Consider the following 23,832-nt stretch of genomic DNA (forward strand, 5'->3'; position numbering starts at 1 on the left):
GAGTGGGTTGCCATTTCCTCCTCCAGGGGATCTTCCTGACCCAGGGATCAAGCCCACATCTTCTGGTGCCTCCTGCATTGGCAGGAGGATTCCTTATCACTGAGTCACTGGGGAAGCCCATAGCACACAGAACGTGCTCAATAAATGTGGGGTGGAGGGACAGATGCTTAAGCCTGTTCACAGCCATTTGTTCCCTTGGGGAATTTTATATCCCTGTGTGCAGCAAACATGTAGCCAAGTATTAAAATGACAGTCACAGCCTCACTTCTGCTGGGTGGCCTTGGAGAGGTTCTCTGAGCTGCTTATTCAGCTACAAAGTAAAAACTGCCTCATAGATATGTTGTAAAAATTAAATGGAAAGTGGGGAGTATTCAAACAAAAGCTCATAGGCAAATGTTCGCAGCAGCACTATTCACAACAGCCAAAACGTGGAAGCAGGCCAAATGTCCATCGGCTGGTGAACGGATGTGTAAATGCGGAATATCCATACAGTGGAATATTATTCAGCCATAAAATGGAGTGAAGTACTGACAGATGCTACAGCACCACGAAAGAACCTTGAAAACATGGAGCTCAGGAAAAGGAGCCAGACACGAAAGCCCAGATGCTGCGTGACGCCACTCATACGAAATGTCCAGAATAAGTAAACCCAGACAGACAGAAAGCAGGTTAGTGGCTGCTGGGAACGGGGGGAAGGGAGCGACGAGAAGAGACTGCTCACGTGCGTGGATGAAACAGTCTGAAACTAGAGAGTGGTGCATGTGAGTGAACTAAATGTCAGCCCTGTGAAGGTACTACCTGTCGCCGAGACTGTCCACTTCCAAGTGGTTAAAATGCTAAATTTTATCTTATGTGTATTGGACCACAGGGATTTTTTTTTTTATTTCTTATGGGGAATGTTCAACTTAATAACCTTTCTAGAGTTTCAAAAAAAAATTAAATGGGATAGAACAGATGATGTATGTACAGTTCCCAGACCTCGTGGGCACGCAACCCACGGTGGCTGTTTTCATAACGAACAGTAATTTGCTTTCCCTATAAAAACAGGCTGTATCAAGTGAAGGACAGCACCAGCCTAATTTGCTCTCCAAATGTTCACAACAGTGGAATCTGTACGCGTCCAAAACATTTCACGTGGTTTGCCTTTTCATACCACGGTAAGATACACACAATGCTGAGCATGCCTTTCACCATCTTAGAGTGCACGGGGCCCCAGCATCAAGGGCAGCAGTGCTGCACCACCACCACCGCCCGCCTCCAGAGCTCTTCCATCACGTCAGACACGTGCCATCTCGTTAGGCTCCAGGTATTCTGGTCCACAACAGAGCTGGGGCAGAATTATCAACGCGGACTTTGCTCAACCGCAGATAAAAAAAGGGAGAAAATGGGAGCAGGCTGTGGCCCTGGCAGTGAGAGCGTGGGAGGCGCTGAGACATGACAGGGCCCCGGGCCCTTGCGCTGCTGCTGCTGCTGCCCGTCCTGCTGGGCTGGGCCGGCAGCCACCCCATCCCCAGGACGAAGAGCTTCCGCAAGCTGCTGCTCATCTCCTTCGACGGGTTCCGCTGGGACTACGACCAGGACGTGGACACCCCCAACATGGACCGCCTGGCCCAGGAGGGCGTCAAGGCCAAGTACCTCACGCCGCCCTTCGTGACCATGACCTCCCCGTCCCACTTCACCACCATCTCAGGTAAGCTCTGCCCCGCAGCCAGGCCACTGTGCCGGCAGAAGCCTGGCATCCACCATTCCCTGAAACAGAGAGCTGCTTCTCTGTCACCTCTGGGGAGACTGAGGCAGCCCACGCAACTTGGGATTACTTCCCTGGAAGAAGTGCTAGCTTGGCATACTCGGGGATGCACAGGGTTGTTTCCAGAACCCATGGCCTGCAGACAGGATGCAGACCACAGCTGCAGCCTCCAAAGGCATCTCCCCGATGCCCTAGGCCCACCCTACCCTCCACCCTGCCTTTCATATCGTGGCTGGTGATCTTATATACAGTAAATCATTAAAAGACTTTTATGGAGAATAATAAAGTATTAAAGCCTAAAATAATCAATTAGATCAGGTAGCTCCCCTGCTTAATGCTGGTGCACTGGAGGGACATGTATGATCTTTGAAGAGAAGTTAAATTTTGTCTCTCAGTGACCCAGAAGGTCCCCATAGCCTGGCCCCTGACCCGCTCTCTCCGAGCCTCTCTCATCTCTCTTCCTCTCACAAGCCTCCCTATAGATCACAAAGGCCCCCTGCACATGCCTCCAACCAGTCCCCACCCGCCTCGGGGTCTTGCCCAAGCTGGTCCCTCCAGCTCACCTGGAGCGTGTGGGTCAATGGGAGAGACAGACATCAGAGAAGTAAACACACTAATAGATGTCATTACAAGTCAGAGAGGCACCAGGACAGTAGAGGACAACCTCTCTGGGAGAAGACAGCAAGGGCAAATGGACTTAAATCAGAGAGACAGGGAAGGGCTCTTGGAAGAAGATGGCAGTTGAGCTGCCAGTGAAAGAGACAATGGGGGACTTTTCTGGTCATCCGGTGGCTCAGTGCTCCCAATGCAAAAGGCCTGGCTTTGATCCCTTGTCAGAGAACTAGATCCCACATGCTGCGACTAAGAGTTTGTATGCTTCAATTAAAGAGCCCACAAGGAAGCCCTGCAAGGAAGACCAAAAACCCTGCATGCTTCCCTGGTGGCTCAGTGGTAAAAAGCTTGCTGGCCAATGCAGGAGACACGGGCTCAATCCCGGGTCCAGGAAGATCCCCCAGGCCGCAGAGCAACTAAGCCCATGCACCACAACTACTGAGCCCGTGCCCGAGAGCCAGGGGGCCGCAACTCCTGAGCCCACGTGCCACAACCACGGAAGCCCGGGGTCTCCAGAGCCCGTGCGCCACAGCAAGGAAAGCCACCACAGTGAGAAGCCTGCACAGCAACGAAGACTCAGCATAGCCAAACATAGACAAAAAGAAAGAGACCTCGGGAGTCCAGAGGAAGGAAGTGTTCCAGGCAGAGGGAACATCATGTACGAGGTCTCTGTGACAAGAAGGAACGTGATGGATCCAGAATGCCAGTTGCCACTAAGCAAAGAGATTCCAGTCTAAACCAGAGGCAGAGAAGGAGGCAGTCAGGATGTGAAGGGCTCCTCTGTAATCAGACTAACAGTAGCTTCCGTTTCAAATGTGAGCCTGATGTCGGGCTCTGTGCCACAGGTTTTACCTTGGGTATCTCCAGGACAACACTGCAAAGCAAGTGTTGTCCCTGATCCACAGGTGAGAAAACAACAACTCCACAAGGCTGAGTAACTGACCAGCCACTTGGTCAGAAACTGGAAAGAGAGAAGTCAGACTAGGAACCAGGGTGGCCCTGGACACACAGAACTGGTTCTGCTCGTTCTGAACTGGGAATCGGCAGACCTCTCTCTCAGGGCAGGGAGGGGTGTTAGTAATGTGAACCTCACCCCCACACACACACTCAGAGAAGCACTTACTGGGGTCCAAGGGCAGCTCTGGGAACCTCTGACATGATGGGCAAACTGCTGGTGCCTTTTTACTGGGACTTCCACCCAACTCTCAAAGGGACCCTTGAATCAGAAACTCGAAAAATAAAGCTGAGCAACCACTCAGAGGGAGATTTGCTGAGAGGGGTTTTCCTACATGTAAACTCTTCCAGACGCAAGTCATTTGGGAACTATTAGCACCAGGAAGCAGGAACAAAAGAGCACTTCTTTCTACTTCCCAGCGGCATTAACTTCATAACACTTAAAAGATCTCCCTCTGGGTCCCTGAGCGCTGAGAATACACGGGGCACAGAATACTGTAAGGCACGCTCACCTGTACTGACCCCCAGAAGGCTGTGGATGAGATGACACACACGGTGACAGCAAATGTTTTTAAATCACAAAATCACCCCAACACTACTGCCAGCAGGAAATGGAAACCTTACCACTTCAGCAGAGGGTAATTTAGCAACATCTCACACATTACAAACACACAAACTTTCTTATTTGGCAATTCCACTTGCAGGACTCTATCCCACCATTACTAATTTGCTTGTGGAAAATGATACACATACAAAGTTATTCATTACATTAGTTTGCAACAGTGAAAGAAAATAGAAACAACCTATCCATCCAGAGGGGAGTGGCCAAATACAATACTGGACATGCATAGAATGGCATACTCCGTCACCTTTAAAAGAAAAACTGAGAGGGGTTTCCCCGGCAGTCCAGTGGTTGGGACTCTGCACTTCCGCTGCAAGGGGTGCAGGATCAATCCCTGGTCAGGGAACTAAGGATTCCACAGGCTGCGCAGCACAGCCAAAAATACTTTTCTTTTAATTTTTTTTTTAACTAAGAAAAACTGAGGAAGCTTTTTGTGCCTGGAAGGAAGTTATCTCTGAGATGGATTAAGTGACAAAAGCAAGATGCAAAGAATATGCGTAGCGTGCATATCTGTGTGCTTATGTGTGTGTCCATGTACATAGAGTTGCTTATAGATGCACAGAGAACCTCTAAAGAAATAAACAAGGAACTGGTAACACCGATTCCTCCAGGAAGGGGACAGAGTGGAAGGGAGACTTTGGACTGTACATTCTGCGTACCTTTTAGATCTTGGACCACGTGTATGTATTGCCTATAAAGTACTGTAGGTCTACAAAGAGCCTATATACATAAATTCACCACTTTATAGAAAAAAGCATGTTCTTCTATCCTTCTTATTGATAATCAACCTGCCATTTATTGAGGTGGTGAACAAATCACTGCCTTAAAACAGGTTTTGCAGCCTCAGCACTGTTGGCATTTGGGACCAGACGGTCCTCTGTGGTGGGGACTGTCCTGTGCAGTGTGGGTTGTCGGGCAGATCCCTGGTCTCCATCATCTAGGTGCCAGGAGTGTCTCTTCCTCCCATTGTGACAACCAAGAATGTCTCAAACATTGCCCAATACCCCCAGGGGACAAATTGGGCCTCAGCTGAACACCTCTGTCTTAAGTCACTGAACCACAACCTGGCTTACAAAAATGCTCAGCAAGTACCACAATCACCATATCCTTCAACTCTCAAAGCAGTAATAAAAAGTCAGAACAGGTGAGATATCCGAGGCCCATGAATGTACAAATCTTTCCTGAGGTCCCACAGCAGACCTTCTGCTGAGGGGCAAAGCAGGACTTGAACTCAGCCCTGGATGGTCCCAGACACTGGTCCTCTCTCCCTGCCTTTAGCATGCCTACAGCCGTCTGGTGCTCTTCCTTCTAACTAAGTAGTCATCCCAAACAGCTTTGAATGTTGCACATCCTCAGAGCTCCCAGGCAGCAGGGAGACATCCTGAATACATTGTGTTAACGACACAGAGGCCACCCTGGACCCAGCAAAAGCACCAGCATCTGTCTTCGTGAGCTGAGCTCAAGCCGACCTCTGTCTGACTCCAGTGTGGAAAGGGATCATCCGTGATAGAAAAAATAATGGATAAAAATTGGTGTTGCCAGCACCCAAAGACCTCTTCAGATTCCAGGGGGTAGGCCTGACACAAAGTATGATGAAAGGGGCTCTCTGGGCCCAACGACTAATTAACTGGAGTTCTTATGAACACCTCAGGGCTAGTTAAGTCAGGAGAGGGGTGGGGAGACGATGCTGCTGTCCTGCTGCTCAGCTCAGCTGCACCGGCAGCTGCTCCCACAGGAGCTCCACGAAGCCCAAAAAGGCAAGCAACCACTCCTCCAAGCTTCCCAGACAGAGGACAAGAGATTAGGGACCAAGGAGTCCCAGGCAGGCAGCGCATGGCAAGGAGAGGCCGTGGCCCAGGCATGAGACGTAGCTGACTTGCCTGGTGAGGTCAGAGCTCCTAGCAGCAGAGCCTCCTCGTGCCTGGGGCTGTCAGGTGTGTGGTATCTGGACCCTCATCCCAGACCTAGGATCCCTCACCAGTTGTCCTGATGCTGGTGAAGAAAGTCTTCCTGGAAGAGTTTGTTAGGGCTGTATTCATCCTGTCAACTGACAAATACTGTTGGAGCATTCCTGTGGAGCCAGGCAGGGTAGACGATGGCCAGCTTCCCACTAACGTGTCTCCAGAGTCTGGCCCTCTTTGCAGCGCTTGACACACAGTCCCGGGCTCCCACCCACTCTGCTCCCAAACTCCACACATCTTTTGGGAGGTTTCGCTTCCTTCTCACTGGAACTCCACCAGAGTCAAGGACAAGGAGCCCCTTCCTTGGCGATCCTTCTTCCTCTGGGCTTCCTTTCTCAGGAAATCAGACAGGAGAGATTTGTTCTTACTCCCGTGTGTCCCCCTCAAACCTTTCTCTACACCTCAACTCCTCCATGGCTCCCATAAGAGGCTTAGTATGTGAAACCCCAAAGCCAAAAGGAGTCTCTGATTTCTCCACTTTCTCCCATGGGATCCTTTCCTCAGGACATGAAAACAGAAATCCTGACTGCTTTAATGAAGGAAAGACTAAAGGAGAGAAGTTTTTTTTTTTTAATATTTCTTTGACTGCGTCGGGTCTCAGTTGCAGCACATGGGATCTTTGATACTCACTGCAGCATGCAGGATCTTTTGTGGCAGCATGCGAACTCTTGGATGCGGCATGTGGGACCTAGTTCCCTAACCAGGGATTGAACTCAGGGTCCCTGAGATGGGTGCATGGAGCCTTAGCCACTGGACTACCAGGCAAACCCCAGGAGAGAGGATTTTAAAAACAAAGCTGGTTATTAATTTAAAATATCCCACCTCATCATCACTCCATGTCAGATCTTTGCATCCTTACAAAGGGTGTGTTTTTCCTCCAAGTATTTGCCCCCAGCACCACCTGCAAGTGGGACATCTGGGCAGGATGGAGGCTCCTAAGACCTGGGTAACATTCTCCCTCCAGCCCTGCAGAGCTGGGCACTGGGCAGGGCTGCATGTTGATCAAGCTGCTTCCCTCTCTCATCAGAAGGGCTATTGCTTCCTCCAAGGTAGTTTTGTTCTTTCCACCTGCCTCCACCCTGCTCCTTTCATCATCACCCGCCTCCTTGAACACACACACACACACACACACACACACCCAGCAGTCTTGGCCACAGCACCTGACCGTGACTTTAAATGTAATGCCACATTCGTTTTCTATGGCTGCATAACAGCCACACAAACTTAGCAGCTTAGGACAACACCCATTTATTTTCCCTCAGGTCCCATGGTCAGGACTCTGAGCACAGTTGACTTTAGTCCTCTGCTCAGGGTCTCACAAGGCTGCAGTCAAGATGCCAGCTGGGGTGGTCTCATCTGAGGCTCGGGGTCCTCTCCCAAGCTTATGCAGTTGTTAGAAGACTTCCTTTTCCCACAGCTGCAGAACCCAGGCAGCTTGCTCCTTCAAGGCCAGTAGGAGAGGATCCCCTCCGGACTCTCTGCTAAGAGCGCACCTGCTGCGGTCAGGCCCAGTGAGGATAATCACCTCTGGATTAACTCAGAGTCAACTGGTTAGGGCCCTTAGTTATCTTTGCAAAATCCCTTCAACTTTTCCATGTCCACTGGTTAGAAGCCAGGCGCAGGTCCCACCCATGAGCAAGGGAAGGGAATTCTACAAGCGTGCATATCTGGGGCGTCAATCCTGAGGCCATCTTAATTCTGCCTATCATGAGTAGGCCATGGACGGGGCTCAGACAACCGGGGAGGAGCACTGGTCTTTGTGGAAAGGTGACAGGTAATAGCAGATGGTGCCCCAGCATGGAGCCCCAGAAAGTCCCAGAATTACGGTCTAATCCCCTAGGGCCAAAGGCCACACTGATTGATCGTGGAGGCTGGACTACCCCACTTCACAGTCTCTACATCCATAGGAGACCCTCTCTGTTGCTTAGACAAAGGTGATGATGATTCTGAAGAAGGAGAAGGAGGAAGACTGCTAACTTGAAAGTACTAGGGCTGCCATAACAAAGCACCACCAAACCATGTGGCTTAAAACAACAGAAATTTATTGTTTCATGGCTCTAGAGGCCAGAAGTTTGAAATCAAGCAGTCAGCAGAACAATAAACCTATGTTTTTTTTTCCAGTAGTCTTGTACATATATGAGAGTTGGACCATAAAGATGACTGAGAACCAAAGAATTGATGCTTTCAAACTATGATGCTGGAGAAGACTCTTGAGGGTCCCTTGGTCTGCTAGGAGATCAAACCAGTCCATCCTAAAGGAAATCAACCCTGAATATTCATTGGAAGGACTGATGCTGAGCTGAAGCTCCAAAATTTTGGCCATATGATGCAAAGAGCCGACTCACTGGGAATGACCCTGATGCTGGGAAAGGTTGAAGGCAAAAACAGAGGGGGACCACAGAGGATCAGGTGGTTAGATATAGTATCATCAATTCAATGAACATGAATTTGAGCAAACTGGGTGATAGTGAAGGACAGGCATGCTGCAGCCCATAGGGTCGCAGAGTCAGACACAACCTAGAAACCGAACAATGAACAAGAGAGATACTCTCTGAAAGCTGTAGGAATCCTTTGTCTCCTCCAAGCTTCTCGTGGTTTGCCCACGATCTTTGGCATTCCTTGACTTGTAGGTACACCCCTCCAGCCCTCCATCCAGCCTGTGGAGTTCTTCCTACGTCTCTCTCTTCACGTGGCTGTCTCATTAGGACACCAGTCACTTGGATTAGGGGCACACCCTCCTGTCTAATGACCTCACCTCTGCAATGACCCTGTTTCCAAATAAGGTCACATTCTGAAGCTCTGGGGTTTAGGACTCCAAAATATCTTTTTTGAGGAGCACAGTTCAAACCCATATTCCCAAAATTGACTCTCCCTGGACCGGTTTGCTTCTCAGAACCAACCTCTGTGACCAGGGGGATGGAATGATGCTAATCACATGCCCACACCCAGGTCAGGGTGGGGAATGGCAAGCCTGACACAAACCATGTCACCCATGGGGGACTAATGGGTCCCCAGTGGAAAGTCAGGGACTGTCATCAGAGGGAGAAGCAACAGAAGAAGGACTGGCATGAACCTCAGGGATCTACCACCCAGCCCGGGCCCCATGGTGTGGGGATGTGGGGTTGCAGTCAGTGACCCAAGACCGAGTCCCAAGACACCCCAACTCCATCCATGGGTCTGTCCACAGGGCAGGGGCGCCCAGTGGATTCAGTGACCGCACCTCCCAGCTCTGTCCCTCCGTGTCTCTGAACTCTGTCATAGTTTCCCTCAGACCTTGCTGAAATGAAAAGCCATTCTCTGGGGGCGAGCAGCTCATTCCGCTAGTTTAAATCACACAATTCCCTCTCTCCAGAAGCCTGTACTTACTGCTCCATCACTGGTAATGACAATGAACATTTTCTGCAATCTCAGTTTTTATTGCAAAGTGATTGAGGACCAGCAAGATTAAGTTATGCTGCTGAAACTAAGGAAATCCCGCCAAGCAAATAGTGGGTGGATAGGAAGTCTTATGGCAGCATGTATTTCCTCCCCCAAGGAACTGACTGAAAACAAGAAGCTAACACCACCACATTTCAGATGAAAGCCACAATACTGTAATCTGACAATTTTAGATCTAAATGGATATGGCCCGGGGGCGAAAGAAGATGCTCTATAATGAGAAGAAAGTGAAAAAGTGAAAGTGTTAGTCTCTCAGTCATGTACGACACTTTGCGACCCCATAGACTGCCAGACTCCTCTGTCCATGGAATTCTCCAGGAAAGAATACTGGAGTGGGCAACCATTCCCTTCTCCAGGGGCTCTTCCTGACCCAAGGATTGAACTCAGGTCACCTGCATTGCAGGCAGATTCTTTACCATATGAACCACCAGGGAATGAAGGTCTAGAATAAAGCAAGTGAGGTCCTCACAGTTCCACATTTCCTCTTTTCTTGAAAGGACACTCGACAGCATTCTCAGGGCCTCTGGGGGCCAGAATAAAAAGCCTCTCTCAGTTCCAGAACCACCAGGGCAACCCCAAAACTGGAGCAACCACTTATGGCTTTGTCGACTCTGTGCTGCACAGTTTTGAGGGGGTTGTTTTCATTAATATTATACGGATGGTGCCCTCTGGAGGCATGCAGGGCACCACTTGCACAAATGAGCAATCACATTCTATCCCAAAATCAACCTAGGAGTAAACATTCCTCACTGATACTGCAGTCAATCGTGAGTCCACCTCTCCTTCACGAGACAGAGCAAAAACAGTGTGGCCAAAGGCAGTTGATTTCTTTTTTTTTTTTTTGGTGTGCCAAGTCTTTGCTGAGGCATGTAGTTCCCTGCACAGGGATTGAACCCAGGCCCCCTGCATTGGTAGTGCAGAATCTTAACCACTGGATCACCAGGAAAGTCCCCACTTGGTTGATCTTTAAGACTTGATCAGGGTTCCTCATTGTCCTGCTATTGATATTTGAGGCCAGATCACTGTTTGTCTTGGGGGTGGCCTGTCCTGTGCATTGTAGAGGGTTAGCAGCATCCCTGGCCTCTACTCACTAGATTTCAGCAACATCCCTCTCTTATTGCCTGATGTTCCTTAGGAGGGAAAACCACCCCCTAATTGAGAAACCCCAAACTAGAAGTAATATGCAAATCATATGTAAATCAGAGACCCGAAGGTCACATACGTGATACTGTAGCCAGTGGACAAAAAAGACTGAACGAAAGAGGTAGGGAAGGTCGGAAAAGAGAAAGGAAATGAAACCCCTGCTGCCGGTAACAACACAAGCCCAGCTGTTGCTGGAAACCCAGTCAGAGGACGCCATAAATTTCATCAGCTCCCATCCTGCTCCCCCGCAAACAACGCTCTGACGAAAACGTCCTAACAGCCAACAAAACCCACAAACATGAAGAAGCAAAGCAAAGAAAACCATCGAATGAGATAGAAAAGGTGTCCCTCCAACACCAGCCATTTCTACAAGAGGATAAAAATGGGATTCATGGGGAAAAAACTAAAGATAAAGGATGGCTTGGAAAACAAAGCATTTCCTAACTTGTCATTGTGGAAATTTCCAATTTGCAGAAAAAGTAGAGAGAATTTCACAATGAAGCTCTGTGTACCCAGCACCGAGCTGCAAAAATGTGTCCACATTTCGCCTCACCTGTCCTCCACTGTCCCCACCCAAGGCCCTTTCTTTCATCCTTCCTTCTTTCCTTCCTTGAATCTTTTAAAGCAAGTTTCAGACATCATGTCGCTGCATGCATAACACATTGGCATGCCATTCTATCCTAAGCGTTTGGTTTGTATCTACAAACCCTCCACTTCATATTTAACAGATTTGACATGAATAAACTAGGATCCTTGCAGGTAGAGAAGAGATCCGATTGTCACCATACAGTTTATTCTACTAGAGCTTCTCAAATTTGAACGTGTGAATGAATCATCTGCGCTTCCTAGGTGGCTCAGTGGTAAAGAACACGCCTGCCAATTCAGGAGACACAGTTTCGATCCCTGGGTCAAGAAGACTCCCCGGAGAAGTAAATGGCAACCCACTCCAGTATTCTTGCCTGGGAAATCCCATGGACAGAGGAGCCTGGCAGGCTACAGCCCCTTGGGTCACAAAGAGTCAGACATGACTTAGCAACTACACAACAACAAGCTCCCAGGTGCTGCCAGTGCCACAGATCCACACATCACACAGAGGAAGGGGTAACCCAAAACACCAGAGCAGTGAAGCAAAAAATCATGACTGCTCAGGATCCCAAGGCCTTGAGTGAGAGAAGAAGCTGGGACCACTTGAGACTGAGGACTCAGGTGTATTGGTTTCCTGCGGCTGCTGTAACAAAGTACTGTACACTGTGTTGCTTAAAGCAACAGACAGTCTGGAGGCCAGAAGTCCAAAATCAGGATGCCAATGGGCCAGGCCCTCTCCTGAGGCTCTAAGGGAGAAGGCTTCCTCACCTCTTCCACTTCTAATGGCTGCCTGCATTCCTGGGTGTGTGGCCACCTCACTCCAATCTCTGCCTCTGTGGTCACATTGCCTCCTCCTTTTCTATCTGTGCCTTCTTCTCTTCTGCCTCTCATAAGGACACTTGCTTTTGCATTTAGTGTTTTAGTGGTTCAGTCGCTAAGTCCTGCCCAACTCTTTTCAACACCATGGACTGTACCATGCAGTCTTCCCTGTCCTTCGCTATCTCCCGGAGTTTGCTCAAACTCAAGTCCATTGAATCAGTGATGCCCTCCAACCATCTCATCCTCTGTCATCCGCTTCTCCTCCCCTCAATCTTTCCCAGCACCAGGGTCTTTTCCAATGAGTTGGCTCTTCCCATTAGGTGGCCAAAGTATTGGAGCTTCAGCATCAGTCCTTCCCATGAATATTCAGAATTGATTTCCTTTAGAATTGGCAAGTTTGAGCTCTGCTGTCCAAGGGACTCTCAAGAGTCTTCTCCAGCACCACAATTTGAAAGCATCAACTTTTTGGTGCTTAGCCTTCTTTATGGTCCAATGTATGGTTCCATCTGTACGTGACTACTGGAAAAATCATAGCTTTGACTATACAGACCTTTGTTGACAAAGTAATATCTCTGCTTTTCAATATGCTGTCTAGGTTTGTCTTTCAAGGAGCTTCCCTTTCAAGGAGCACGCATCTTTTTAATTTTGTGGCTGCAGTTCACCATCCGCAGTGATTTTGGAGCCCAAGAAAAGCAAATCTGCCACTCTTTCCACTTTTTACGTATCTATTTGCCATGAAGTGATGGGACCAGATGCCATGATCTCAGTTTTTTTAATCTCCTCATCTCAAAATCCTGAATTGAATTACATCTGCAAAAACCCTGTTCCCAAATAAGGCAGCACTCATAAGTTCTGAGAATAAGAATACGGACGTATCCTTGAGGAAGGGAGGGGGGCACCATTCAGGCCACTCCACCAGTAAGAAGGGAAAATGAACTGAGGAAAAATGCAGAACAGAGGACAGATCCCATTTCTGCGAAAGTGGCCAGTAAGGCAGGCCAAGGGTAGAACTGGGTGCTAACAGGGTTCCCAGATGGAATGCAAGTGCAGCTGTCCGCTTCCAGCTTCTTGAAGAGAGAATGTTTCTGTTTCTGACAGAGGATTAAAGGAAGAGGTGGGGAGTGAGAAAGCTGTTCTCTGCTGGCCTACTTCCTGAGGAATCGTGCCTCTGCCTTTGGGCCATTCTCAAGTCCTGTTCAGAGATAGAATGATTTATTGATGGTCATAATTAAAAAGCAATGCCAAAAAATAAGCAGTCAGCACTTTTCATCTGCACTTACACATGAGAAAGAGCAGTTTACTAAAATGGACACTAGAGTCTTACTTCCCATCCAGAAAAGGGCTGCCGTTGTAGGGTGCCCTGCTGGGGTCAAGCCTCATGACTGTAAGCAGGAGTTGATGAGGTTTTAAATTTCAAATGGTACAATGAGCCACCCGTTCTCATCCCCAGCCATTTTATTACAGGTCCAGTGGATTATCCATGTAGCACTCTGAGTGTGTAGACTTCGGTTGAGTGTAGTTTTGAGCCCCACTGGGGGTTGTTTATCCACCAGTGTCTTGGCTGTAGGTCTGACTGAGCTTGTCTGCTCCAGACTGGAGCACTGGGTTGATTTAAGGTGGTTGATTGACTTCATTTAAAAGCTGTTCTTCCTCATTGATTTCATATCAGCTGGTTAAGAAGACCTTTCTTCTTTGGTTTGGGGAATGTGAACTTAACGAAGCACTGGACCCCACAAATCGGGAGGAAAATGAAGATATGTTTATAGCTTAAGATAGTAGGTTGGTTCAAAGGAATTACTGACTGACACACAGTAGGTCCTTAAAGTGAAAGTAGCTCAGTCGTGTCCGACTCTATACAACCCCACGGACTATACAGTCCACGGAATTCTCCAGGCCAGAACACTGGAGTGGGTAGTCTTTCCCTTCTCCAAGGGATCTTCCCAACCCAGGTCTCCCACGTTACAGGCGAATTCTTTACCAGCTGAGCCACAAGGGAAGCCCAAGAATACTGAAGTGGGTAGCCTATCCCTTATCCAGGGAATCTTCCCTACCCAGGAATCAAACCGGGGTCTCCTGCATTGCAGGCAGATTCTTAACCAACTGAGCTACCAGCGAAGCCCAGTAGGTCCTTAAAATATTGTTAATAAATGAACTCATGACAAAGTGAGTCTATGGCCATAAAATCTATTGACAGATAGTTACTGTTGCACCTGAAAACTTGTGGTAGGAATAGAGCAAATGTGTGGAGGTATGCATGCATGATGAATCCCTTCAGTTGTGTCCGACTCTTGGCAACTGTAGCCTGCCAGTCTCCTCTGTCCAGGGGATTCTCCAGGCAAAAATACTGAAGTGGGTTGCCATGCCCTCCTCCAGGGGATTTTCCTGACCCAGGGATTGAACCCACGTCTCTTATGTCTCCTGCATTGCCAGGAGGGTTCTTCACCACTAGCGCCACCTGGGAAGCCCCTTGGGGGCAGGGGGATGCTCTTATTGAATATATTAAGTTATGCATTTTATTTTAATTCCACTAAAGGTTTATTTTATAGGCTTAGTTAATGATTTTAACTATTCTTTATAGGCTTATTTTCATCCCACTACAGTAACTTTTTTCCCAAATTGAGTTTGGACTAAATCAAGGTCTGCTTCCTACTTGTTCAGTTAGTACTGGCCGTCTACTACTGGGGCAGAGGGTGGGAGGGAATTTGTTCAATTAAATCCAACAAACATTTGTTGAATGCCTACTATGGGCAAAGGTCTACGCTTTGTGCCAGGGAGACACCAAAATGAATGAGGCACAGCCCTACTGTCAACCACATCAGGAAGTAACAGCTGTGAGAAACAGAAATCCATTCATGCTAGCACAAGGAAAGGGACCGCGAGGCAAGGCTCCTCACAGGCAAACTCACGATCATGGGAACCAAATTAGAGGCAACTGGGGAATAGAAACTGCAGCTGTAGAAACCGAACTTCCTCCTCTGGCTCTCAGAAGCCCTGTGGTCTCTCTTATCTGCCCCTTGGGCTGTCTTGTCTCTGCTTCCCTCACTCGTGACCACCTTTCTCTTTTCACTCCTGGTTCACTGTGGGAGACAGCAGAGCCTACCACCAGCTGATTAGTTACTGTATCTTTTGGTTCAAACTTTAAGAAAGAGAGAATTGGGTTTCTGGCCAACCAACAGAACAAAGGGAGGAGACTTGGGACAAACACGGTATATCTAGACATGTCTGTCAGCAGGGCCTATTAGTAGAGGAATTCCAGGAAAAAAAATAGCTGTGAGTATTAGAAGCACCCAGAACACATTCTGTTTTTAACTCTCTCCCGCCCCCTAGAGTATAAATACCATGAGACAATCTACCACAGTACTTGGCTCAAAATATCTGAGAAGGGGAGAAAAGAAGGGATAGAATTCAACTCTAGTTTCCTAAACCATATTTGAGAAATAAATACACATCAGTCCCTGAGAACCAGGGGAAGGAGTTGAATCTAGCTGGGTTCGCTCCCAGACCTGAAACGCTCAGCTGGGTGAATTACCTGCACCTTGCCATAACTGATACAGTGTGGGAGTCTGCATTGTACCCTAATTAAAGTGTAATTAGCAAGCAGCAGGAATCCCATTCACTAGAAGAGCTCATCCTACTTCCTGTTTCACTTGCATAATTACCCTCCTTACCAGACACTGAAATGACAGTGATGACAGACTCTCAGAATGATGGAGCCTGGAAGGCCCTTGGAAACCATTAACCCGGTTCGTTCTACAGACAGGAAAACTGAGGTCCAGAGAGAGGTCAAGGGCTTACAAGCCCAGCCATCCACCCCACACACACACACACACACACACACTCAGCTTGTGCAGCATCATGTGAAACCAACAGGCTCTGGAAGTCTAGACACAGACAACAGCGTTTGCTGCCTTCACGCAATATTCCCAGCCAGGTCTTCCCGATTGTCTCAAGAGTGTGCGTGCTCAGTCGCTCAGTCATGTCCAACTCTGCGACCCCATGGACTGTAGCCTGCCAGACTCCTCTGCCCATAGGAGTCTCCAGGCAAGAATACTGGAGCAGGTTGCCATTTCCTATTCCAGCAGATCTTCCCAATCCAGGGATTGAACCTGCGTTTCTTGTGTCTCCTATATTGGCAGGCAGATTCTTTATAACTGTGACACCTGGGAAGCCCCAGAGTATAATGCAGAGAAAATGCAATTCAAGTAAAACCATAGTGGCTGCTCCCGGCAGCAGCATGTTTCCTAGCTTCCTCTCTCCTCTGTCTTCTTTGCTCACGCTCCAGAATTGGCCTTTGACCAGGATAAAGAGGCTTGAGCAGCAAGAAGGAGGAACCGACAGGGCAATGGAAACCTCTGCTGGATGATGAGTGGTCCCCGGCCACTGGTTGGGATGCCTTTAAGTGTCAGGGTGGGAATAACCCAACCACCACAGAGCCAATTCCCTTTGTACAATTACTTGGAATGAGCCATGCCACAGAATGGAAGGGTCATCCTACCCAAGCTAACTTTAGGTTAGTTGTTTGAAACTCAGGTGATACTATTTTGAGGGGGAAATGGATGCTTTGATTGGTTAGCCTACTTAACTGATGTTATAACTGACCCCCAGGTCTCAGGGCATGGAAGCCAGAATCTGTAGGGTGCAGGGGGAGAAAGTTTCTGTTCCTGCAATGTGTGTGCATGCTAAGTCGCTTCAGTAGTGTCCGACTCTATGGACTCTAGCCCGCCAGGTTCCTCTGACCACGGGATTTTCCAGGCAAGAAGACTGAAATGGATTGCTGTGCTCTCCTCCAGGGAAATCTTCCTGACCCAGGGATCAACCCACATCTCTGGCATCTCCTGCACTGGCTTCCTCCAGTCCCTCCTCCCACGCCCTCCCAGTGGCTCTGGACACCCCCACCCCCACATTTCCCCAGACACCAGAATGATCCAGGGTCCGAGGGCTCCCTGGTCCCTTAGGGAAAAGGGTGTGGGGCTACAGTCAACCCAGACTTTGGAGCAAGGGGCAGTCTGCTGGAACTAATCCACATGCCTGTGTGAAGGACTAACAGTCTCTGAACCAGTGGTTCCGACATGTCAGTGTGCACTCAAACCACCCAGACAGGTTGTTAAAACGCAGACTCTGGCCCCCACCCACAACTCTATATTCAGCAAGGATTAGAGTGGGGACCCAGGAATCTGTGTTTTCAACAAGCAACTCAATTGATTCAGATGCTGATGGTAGCCCATACCGTGGAGAAACACTAGAATGGGTGAAATGGGAGGCATTCGTAATTCCACGTGATTTGCTCTTTCCTGGGTGAAGAGAGTCACAGAGAACAGGATTCAGGAAATTACAGGTTTTAAAAAAAAAAAATAAAGGCAAAAGAGAGCTCCCTGGGCGTCCATGTCTGTGCTTGCGTGTCGTCTGCTGTGATGACATGGCTCCGTCGTCAGGAAGCTGTAACAAGAGGGCTCCTGGCATATTTCAGAAGCCTTCCATTATTTATTTGTGAGGCTCCAAAGATTCTTGCCATGCAACCTCTACCTGCTTCTAACAGAGTACTCTCACTCCCAGTATTCACAGTCTGCAAAGCTCAACATCGTCAGGCCTTCGGGAAATGCAATTCAGAACCACAGTGAGTTACTCACACCTGCTAGGCTGGACATAATCAAAAAGAGGAAAATAGCAAGTGTTGAACATTGCTAATGGGAAGGGGAAATGATGCAGCCACTGTGGAAGATAGCTTGGTAGTTCCTCAAAAAGTTAAACATAGAGTTACCATATGACCCAGCAATTGTACTCCTAGGTATTTACCCAAGAGAATTGAGAGCAGGGACTCAAACAGATACTTGGATATGAATGTTCATAGCAGCATTATTCACAGCAGCCAGAAAGTGGAAACAACTCAAATGTCTACCAACTGATGGATGGATGAATAAACAAATTCTGGCCTATCCAGACAATGGAATATTATGCAGCCATAATAAGGAATGAAGTATACATCCATGCTACAATGGGGATGAAGCCAGGAAACATGAAGCTCAGTGAAAGAAGCCAGACACAAAACACCACATAACTGAATGAGTCCATTTCTATGAAATATCCAGAATAAGTAAATCCATAGAGATAGAAAGCAGATTAGTGGAGACCAGGAGGTGTGGACTGGAGCGCTGCAAAGTGACTGCTAATAGGCAGAGTCCCTTTCTGGGGTGATTAAAATGTACTAGAACTAGAAAGGGAGAAGGCAATGGCAAGCCACTCCAGTACTCTTGCCTAGAAAATCCCATGGACAGAGGAGCCTGGTGGGCTACAGTCCATGGGGTCACTACTAGTTGGACACGACTGAGCGACTTCACTTTCACTTTCACACATTGGAGAAGGAAATGGCAACCCACTCCAGTGTTCTTGCCTGGAGAATCCCAGGGATGGTGGAGCCTGGTGGGCTGTCATCTATGGGGTCGCACAGAGTCAGACACGACTGAAGCAACTTAGCAGCAGCAGCAGTAGCAGCAGCAGAACTAGAAAGAGGTCCTGGTTGCACAACATTGTGAATGCACTAAATGCTGCAGAATTTTTCACTTTAAAATGTTAATGGTTAGCTTTATGTCACTGCTGCCGATGCTAAGTCATTTCAGTTGTGTCAGACTCTGCAACCCCATGGACTGTGTAGCCTCCTAGGCTCCTCTGTCCATGGGATCCTCCAGGCAAGAATACTGGAGTGGGTTGCCATGCCCTCCTCCAGGGGATCTTCCTGACCAGGGAAGAATTCGACCCCGGGATCAAATTCATGTCTCTTACGTCTCCTGCATTGGCAGGTGGCTTCACTTTATGTGAATTTTACCTAGGGGTAGGGGGAGCAGGGGGAGAAGGCAATGGCACCCCACTCCAGTACTCTTGCCTGGAAAATCCCGTGGACGGAGGAGCCGGGTGGGCTGCAGTCCACGGGGTTGCAAAGAGTCAGACATGACTGAGCGCCTTCACTTTCACTTTTCTCTTTCATGCATTGGAGAAGGAAATGGCAACCCACTCCAGTGTTCTTGCCTGGAGAATCCCAGGGACGGGGGAGCCTGGTGGGCTGCCGTCTATGGGGTCGCACAGAGTCGGACATGACTGAAGCGACTTAGCAGCAGCAGCAGCAGCAGGGGGAGCAGGGAGTTGTAATTATACCTCGCAGTTTCCACCCCCAGCTCTACCACATGATCTTGAACAAACTCTATGCCTCCATTTCCAGCAAAGAGTGAAAGCTCTAATCAGGGATATAATAGTTCCCACCTTGCAGGGCTATTGGGAGCGTCACATAAGCTAATGTCCCCAAAGTACTCTGAAAAAGTGTGTTTGGATATGGCGTGACAGTGGACGTGTGCTACGATTCCCTCACACAGACCCTACCCCCATTACACGTGCAAATCAAGGCTTGTTCATGTGCGCACAGTAAGTTCAGAAGCCAAATCAGGAGGGGAACTGAGCTCTCATGGATTCGAAGTCCATGCTCTTCACCTGTCAACTGTCTGACCTGATCCCTGATCAGGAATCTTGACACCTCCAGGCCCCAGTCCCAGGCAGCAGCACAACTTATTTCTGGTGACCCCACACCTGACTGGCTGTCAGGCCTGCCTGCAAGGCAGAAACGATAAAGCCACAACTAGTTTTGCTTCTTCCCCATTGAAAGACTTGGCCTTGGCCACGCTAGGGGGACTTAACCCATCAGCAGTCTGGCAGTGACTCTGACCCAGCAGAGAGCATTTCCCTTCTCTGTGCCCATGACCACAAGTCCCAGCCACAGACTGCCCTTCTTCCTGTGGACATGGGAGGAATCATCAGTGTCTTATGATCAGCAGGGTTACCCAGAGGTTTCACTGGACCCTCAGCTCTCCCCTTGAACCTTTCGGCCCCCCTTTAGACTGGCCCTCACGTGCAGTCCCCTTTTCCCTGGTACAATATAACAGCACAGAGTTTTTTCCCCATATCTGGTTCAGTCCCTATGTGTTCAACAACAACCTAGCTTACTGACATTCCCCAGTACCTGCCTTCCTCCCTTAAGCAGAGAGAAATAAGTCTGCCTCCATCTACTGACATGTCTAGAAACCCTTCCTGGGACTTCTCTGGTGGTTCAGTGGTTAAGACTCGTGCTTCCAATGCAGCGGGCATGAGTCTAATTCCTGGTCAGGAAACTAAGATCCCACATGCCATGTGGCCCCCTCCAAAAAAATAATTTTTTTAAACAAACCAAAAAAATTAAATCCTTCCTGATTCCCTTGGTTCCCTCAAACAGCCAAGCCTATGGGAATCCTGGGAGAAACCCTGGGATTTCGTGGTTTGCGTGGACTCAAGCCCACTGGAGATTCCAGGTCATCACAAGCCGATGAGGAAAACCATCCCACAGGAAGTATCCCAATCCCAGACTCTTAGCTTCCGGACACAGAATAACCCGAGGACCTCGGCCTTCCTGTGCCCTGCTTCCCACCTCCCACATCAGCTTCCACAGCCAACACCAACTTCCCTCAGGACTGTGAGGTCTATTCCAGGAAGCAGATCCCATCTGGCAGGTCTGAGATATAATGACCCTTCCTTTGTGGCTGCCAACGTTTGCACCCCAGAAAAACAAGTCTGAAGCCCAGAGGGTCAGCCCTCGGATTAAGCAGGCCAACCAGAAGGATGTTGAGAGGGGCCACCTTAAGAACACGTGGACACCCCTGGTAGCAACATTCATAGAACTTACCAATACCTTCCCTCCTTTATTCACCCCCAAGGTCGCTGGATCGAAGATCACGGAGTCATTCACAACATGATGTTCAACACAGAGACGCTCTGGAAGTACTCCTTCAAGACCACACAGAACAAGACTGAGTGGTGGGACAATGGCGTCCTCCCCCTCTGGATCACAGCCCAGAGACAGGTATCGCCAGAACCCCCGGACTGACTTCCTGGGACGTCACCTCTCATTCCTAGGCATGTTGTGGGGTGGGGGGTGGGGGTGTTGGAAACTGCGTGGTCTCGGGCAAGGGACTTAACCTCTCTAAGCACCTGTTTCCCTAAACGTGGCACAGGCATCATGATAACGTGCTCATTTAATGGAGTTGGTGTAAGGATTAAACACAATGTGTACTTTATGCATATCTCAGCAAGTTTTAGCTGTTATGGATGGATAAGTCCCCGTGAGGGCAGAGTCGGCTTGATCTCGACTGTACCTCCAGAGCTCATAGGGTCTGGACCCAGCCGCTCTTTAATAAATATCTCTTCTCTTGCCTCTGGCTTAGGCATGAAAGCCCTTAGGAGCGAAGCTGACCACTCAGTGCATGAAAAGCTCTAATGAGAACATTCACTTGAAAGTATTAACATCCCAGCACCCATTCACTATTGCTTCGAAAAGGCAAAAATCAGCTGTGCTTTGAACTCCAAGCCCCAAGCCTATTGCCAGTTTTGTGTTTTCTCTGCGAGCTCCCAAAGTCATCACTTCAGAACAGATCCTTCTCCTCTTCCCCCAAAACACCAGCCTTGGCTCCAAGCTTCCCTGAGTCCTAACCCTTCCTCCCTGTGCTCCCAGCCCATGCTGTGCACGCTACATGGCAAAGGGGTGTGACTGCAGCAGCTCAGAACACAGGCTGTGGACTCTGATTTCCAGAGCAGGATACAGCCAGCCCCACCCTTCTCCCGCAGCCTCACCTCGGGCAATGACCTCTGCTCTCTGCTTCATTTGCTCCCACCCTCAGAATGAGGGTTGTCAGAGTTCATGCTTCACATGCTCATTGGGAAGATTAACTGTGATAACGCACGTGAGTTGCTTAGCGCTCACTGCTCAAAACGATCAGTCACTTATGAATGGAAGCTGAGGCACTTTAGCAGGACTTCGTCTGGTCACTAGAGCTCTAGGCCAAAACTATCCAACAGAACATTCTGTGATGATGCACATGTTCTGTTCTGCATGGTCCAGTACGGAAGCCATGAGCCACAGGTGGTAATTGAGCCCTTGAATTGTGGTGAGTGAGCCTGAGGGACTGAATGTTTAGCTGTGTTTCATTTTCATTAGTTTCCATTTAAATGTAGATACTACACAGGTGGGACTCCCATATGGGACAACACAGCTCTAGAAGAATCACAGGAGGCTGGCTATGACCCTTCTCTACCTCAGGTTCATTTTCTCCCCTTATTTGTTATGCCCTAGCTTCCTTCCCCAGAGAAGGCAATGGCACCCCACTCCAGTACCCTTGCCTGGAAAATCCCATGGATGGAGGAGCCTGGTGGGCTGCAGTCCGTGGGTCGCTAAGTCAGGCACGACTGAGTGACTTCACTTTCACTTTTCACTTTCATGCATTGGAGAAGGAAATGGCAACCCACTCCAGTGTTCCTGCCTGGAGAATCCCAGGGACGGGGGAGCCTGGTGGGCTGCCGTCTATGGGGTTGCACGGAGTCGGACATGACTGAAGCGATGCAGCAGCTTCCTTCCCCAATCTGTCACATTTTTAAATTTTGAGGAATAGACCATGCAAATAAACTCTGTCCTTCTAATAAAAAATAACATCCATAACACTCACTATGTGCCAGGGACTGATTTAAGTGCTTTACATATATCAATTTATCACAACCCTGAGGTGGTGCTAAGGTTATGCCCCTTTAACGATGAGTAAACTGAGGCACCAAGTGACACCATAACTTCTCAAAATCACAAAACTAGTGAGAGGCAGGGCTGGGATTAGAACTCACTCTGGGTTCAGCAACTCTTTAACCATGACATAATATTTCTTCTGTGGCCAAAGCATTTAGTCATGGACTTCAGAGTGAGTCTTATATCTGCCGGGTTGCTAAGAATGTCTGTAAAGCCCTGATTAATTCACTATTCAAAACCCAGAGCCTCTCTCACTACAGAATTTGTTCACTGGCATGAGGCTTCTGGTGGCATTCTCCCTTCCTGGCACTTTCTTATGCATAGTTCTTGTCTCCTTGTCATTTATTTGCAGGACTTTTTTCCTCCTGCTCAATTCATAATCAGAGTGCTTTTCCTCTTTGCTGAATTCATAAGTGGTTGTGCAAAATGAGGATCTGGTGCAGGGCCAGGCAGCTGACAACACACCACTCGTTTGGCAAGCAAATGTCAAGTTGGTGTATCACATCCTGCCCAGGAAGGGCCATTCAGCCAACTCCCTGAGGAGCTGGCACAAAATCTCCTGTAATCAGAGCAAACCTGTGGTCCCAGGTCAGCACCCCCCGCCCCGAAACAGGGTGACAAACGCCAAATGCCATGGGGCGGGCACATTTGCATTGCCAGGTGGGGTTGCAGGAAGGCGGCCCACCCTGTATCCATCACTGGGAAAATCCATCCTTCTTCTGAGTCTCTTCCAGCCAGGCTCTGTGGATACTGATGCATTAACCTTTAATAGGACTAAAATGTTTTTCTTCAATGACACTAACGCTGCCAGAGTCCATCAAGATTCATGAGAATCAGCGTCTCTTGGCAGATGATGCCTATGAGATGGGATTCTCAACCACCTTTGCATCCAATCTCCACAGTCCACGAGTGTATCCTCATACCATCGGGACTTCCCTAACAGTCAGGCTATGAATGGAGAGGCTCCACTGAAAGCAAGTTGGGATTTTTTTTTGGCCTGCACTGGGTCTTAGCTGCAGCATGCGTGATCTTAGCTGCCATGTGCAGGATCTGCGTTGAGGTATGCAGGATCTTTAGTTGCAGCATGCTGGATCTAGCTCCCTGACCAGAGATCGAACCCAGGTCCTCCTGCACTGGGAACACAAGGTGTTAACCACTGGACCACCAGGGAAGTTCCAGAGAGTAGGCTGGGATTTCAAACAAGCTCCTGGGATAACTGAACCTGATCAATGACTAAGGTGTTTCACCAAGTTCAGACATCCTAATTCTCAGAGAAAGGTAGTCCACCGGGCTCCTCTGTCCATGGGTTCTCCAGGCAAGAATACTGGAGTGGGTTGCCCTTCCCTTCTCTGGGGGATCTTCCTGACCC

The 23,832-nt window shown here is 48.8% G+C and overlaps 1 protein-coding gene across 1 annotated transcript in view; it reads left to right on the plus strand.

Annotated features, from left to right (window-relative positions):
* Positions 1 to 1,434: 1,434 nt before the first annotated feature.
* Positions 1,435 to 23,832, plus strand: part of LOC129545083 (ectonucleotide pyrophosphatase/phosphodiesterase family member 7-like) — a 35,365-nt gene continuing 12,967 nt past the window's right edge. The window contains exons 1-2 of the mRNA XM_055408883.2: positions 1,435 to 1,690; positions 20,611 to 20,756. Of these exons, the coding sequence (XP_055264858.1) occupies positions 1,435 to 1,690; positions 20,611 to 20,756 (402 nt within the window). The remainder of the gene's footprint in view (positions 1,691 to 20,610; positions 20,757 to 23,832) is intronic.

Source organism: Moschus berezovskii, chromosome 27, assembly GCF_049115385.1.
Source record: "Moschus berezovskii isolate FMDL1 chromosome 27, NW_MosBer_1.0, whole genome shotgun sequence".
Classification (NCBI taxonomy): Eukaryota; Metazoa; Chordata; class Mammalia; order Artiodactyla; family Moschidae; genus Moschus; species Moschus berezovskii.